We start from the raw sequence: 1,196 nt of genomic DNA on the forward strand, positions 1-1,196 counted from the left end.
GCCGAGAGCCGTGGCCGCGCGGCGGCGATCGGCGGCCGCGCGGCGGCGACTCCAGCCGGCGGGAGGCCGAAGCTGGAGATGGGCGTCACGTCGGCGGTGGCCGGCGCGGCCGGAGCCGGCGCCGCGGCATCGGACGTCGCCGGCGGCGCCGGCGCCGTGGCGCCGAAACTGAAGGCGGGCGTGTCGGCGCCGCGGCCGACGGGAGCCGGGGCCGGAAACACGAAGACGCGGCGAGCCGGTGCCGCGGCGGCGGACGACGTCGCGACCGCGGGCCGTGGGGCAGGAGCCGGCGCCGCGGCGCCGACGTCGCCGTCCGGCGTCTGCAGGCGCTCCTCGGGGATGATTCTGATCTGCCCGGGCATGACGATGGGGAAAGTAGGGACGTTGTTCTCGGGCGCGACGCCGGAGCTGACCACGGAAAAGGCTTTGATGGCCGCGGCTTCGATGGACGGGAGTTGTGCCTGGAGGATGGCGAGAGTGTCGGCAATGGAAGGCCCCTCGGCGCTCGCGAGGGGGCCGAGGGGGCCGACGAACTCCGTGCTCAGGAAGGCGTACTCGTGGAAGGCCTTCTTCTGCTCCGGGGGCAGCTCGTTGAACGCCGCCTTGAGGCCCGCGAGGTCCGCGGGAGCCGGCGCCGGCTCGGGCCGCGCGGGCGCGCGCACGTCGTGCCACGCGCGCCACGCCTCCCAGCGCGCGCGCCACTCGGCCACCTCCGCGTCGCTGTAGCCCTGGGCCTTGGCCGCCTCGGCGACGCGGGCCGCGTCGCCGCCGCACGCGACCGCGACGCCCTCGAGGAGCGTCGGGTCCGGGGCGCGCCGCGGCGCCTTCAGGGGCGGGAACGCGGGCGCCGCGGGCGCCTCGCCGTAGGCCGAGGCGTACCAGTCGCGGTCGCCGGGCTCCCAGGAGCCCGTCACGTACTGGCGGCCCGGGTCCTGCTCGATGAACTCGACGGCCGCGGGCACCGCGGTCGTGAACCGCTTCTCCGCGAGCCGCTCGTCCATGCGCTGGCGATGTTCCGGAGCCCCCCGGAGAGGATTCGAGGCCGTCGTCAGATACTCCATCACCTCATCCTTGGGCCACTTGAGCGCCTTCTTGATCGACGTCGTCGCGAGGAAGGGCAGCTTCTCGCCGACCTCGCGCTTGTCGACGCAGCGCTTGAGGTAACAATTGATGCTCGCGATCGGGGATCCTCAGAG

At 74.5% G+C, this 1,196-nt stretch overlaps 1 protein-coding gene across 1 annotated transcript in view; it reads right to left on the reverse strand.

Moving 5' to 3' along the window:
• AURANDRAFT_68553 (hypothetical protein) overlaps window positions 1-1,154 on the reverse strand; it is a gene marked incomplete at both ends in the record, with an annotated part of 32,723 nt that extends 31,569 nt beyond the window's left edge. Inside the window, one exon of the mRNA XM_009044250.1 lies at window positions 306-1,154. Coding sequence (XP_009042498.1) covers window positions 306-1,154 — 849 coding nt within the window. The remainder of the gene's footprint in view (window positions 1-305) is intronic.
• Between the last annotated feature and the right edge of the window lie 42 nt (window positions 1,155-1,196).

This window comes from Aureococcus anophagefferens (genome assembly GCF_000186865.1).
Source record: "Aureococcus anophagefferens unplaced genomic scaffold AURANscaffold_211, whole genome shotgun sequence".
Lineage (NCBI taxonomy): Eukaryota > Pelagophyceae > Pelagomonadales > Pelagomonadaceae > Aureococcus > Aureococcus anophagefferens.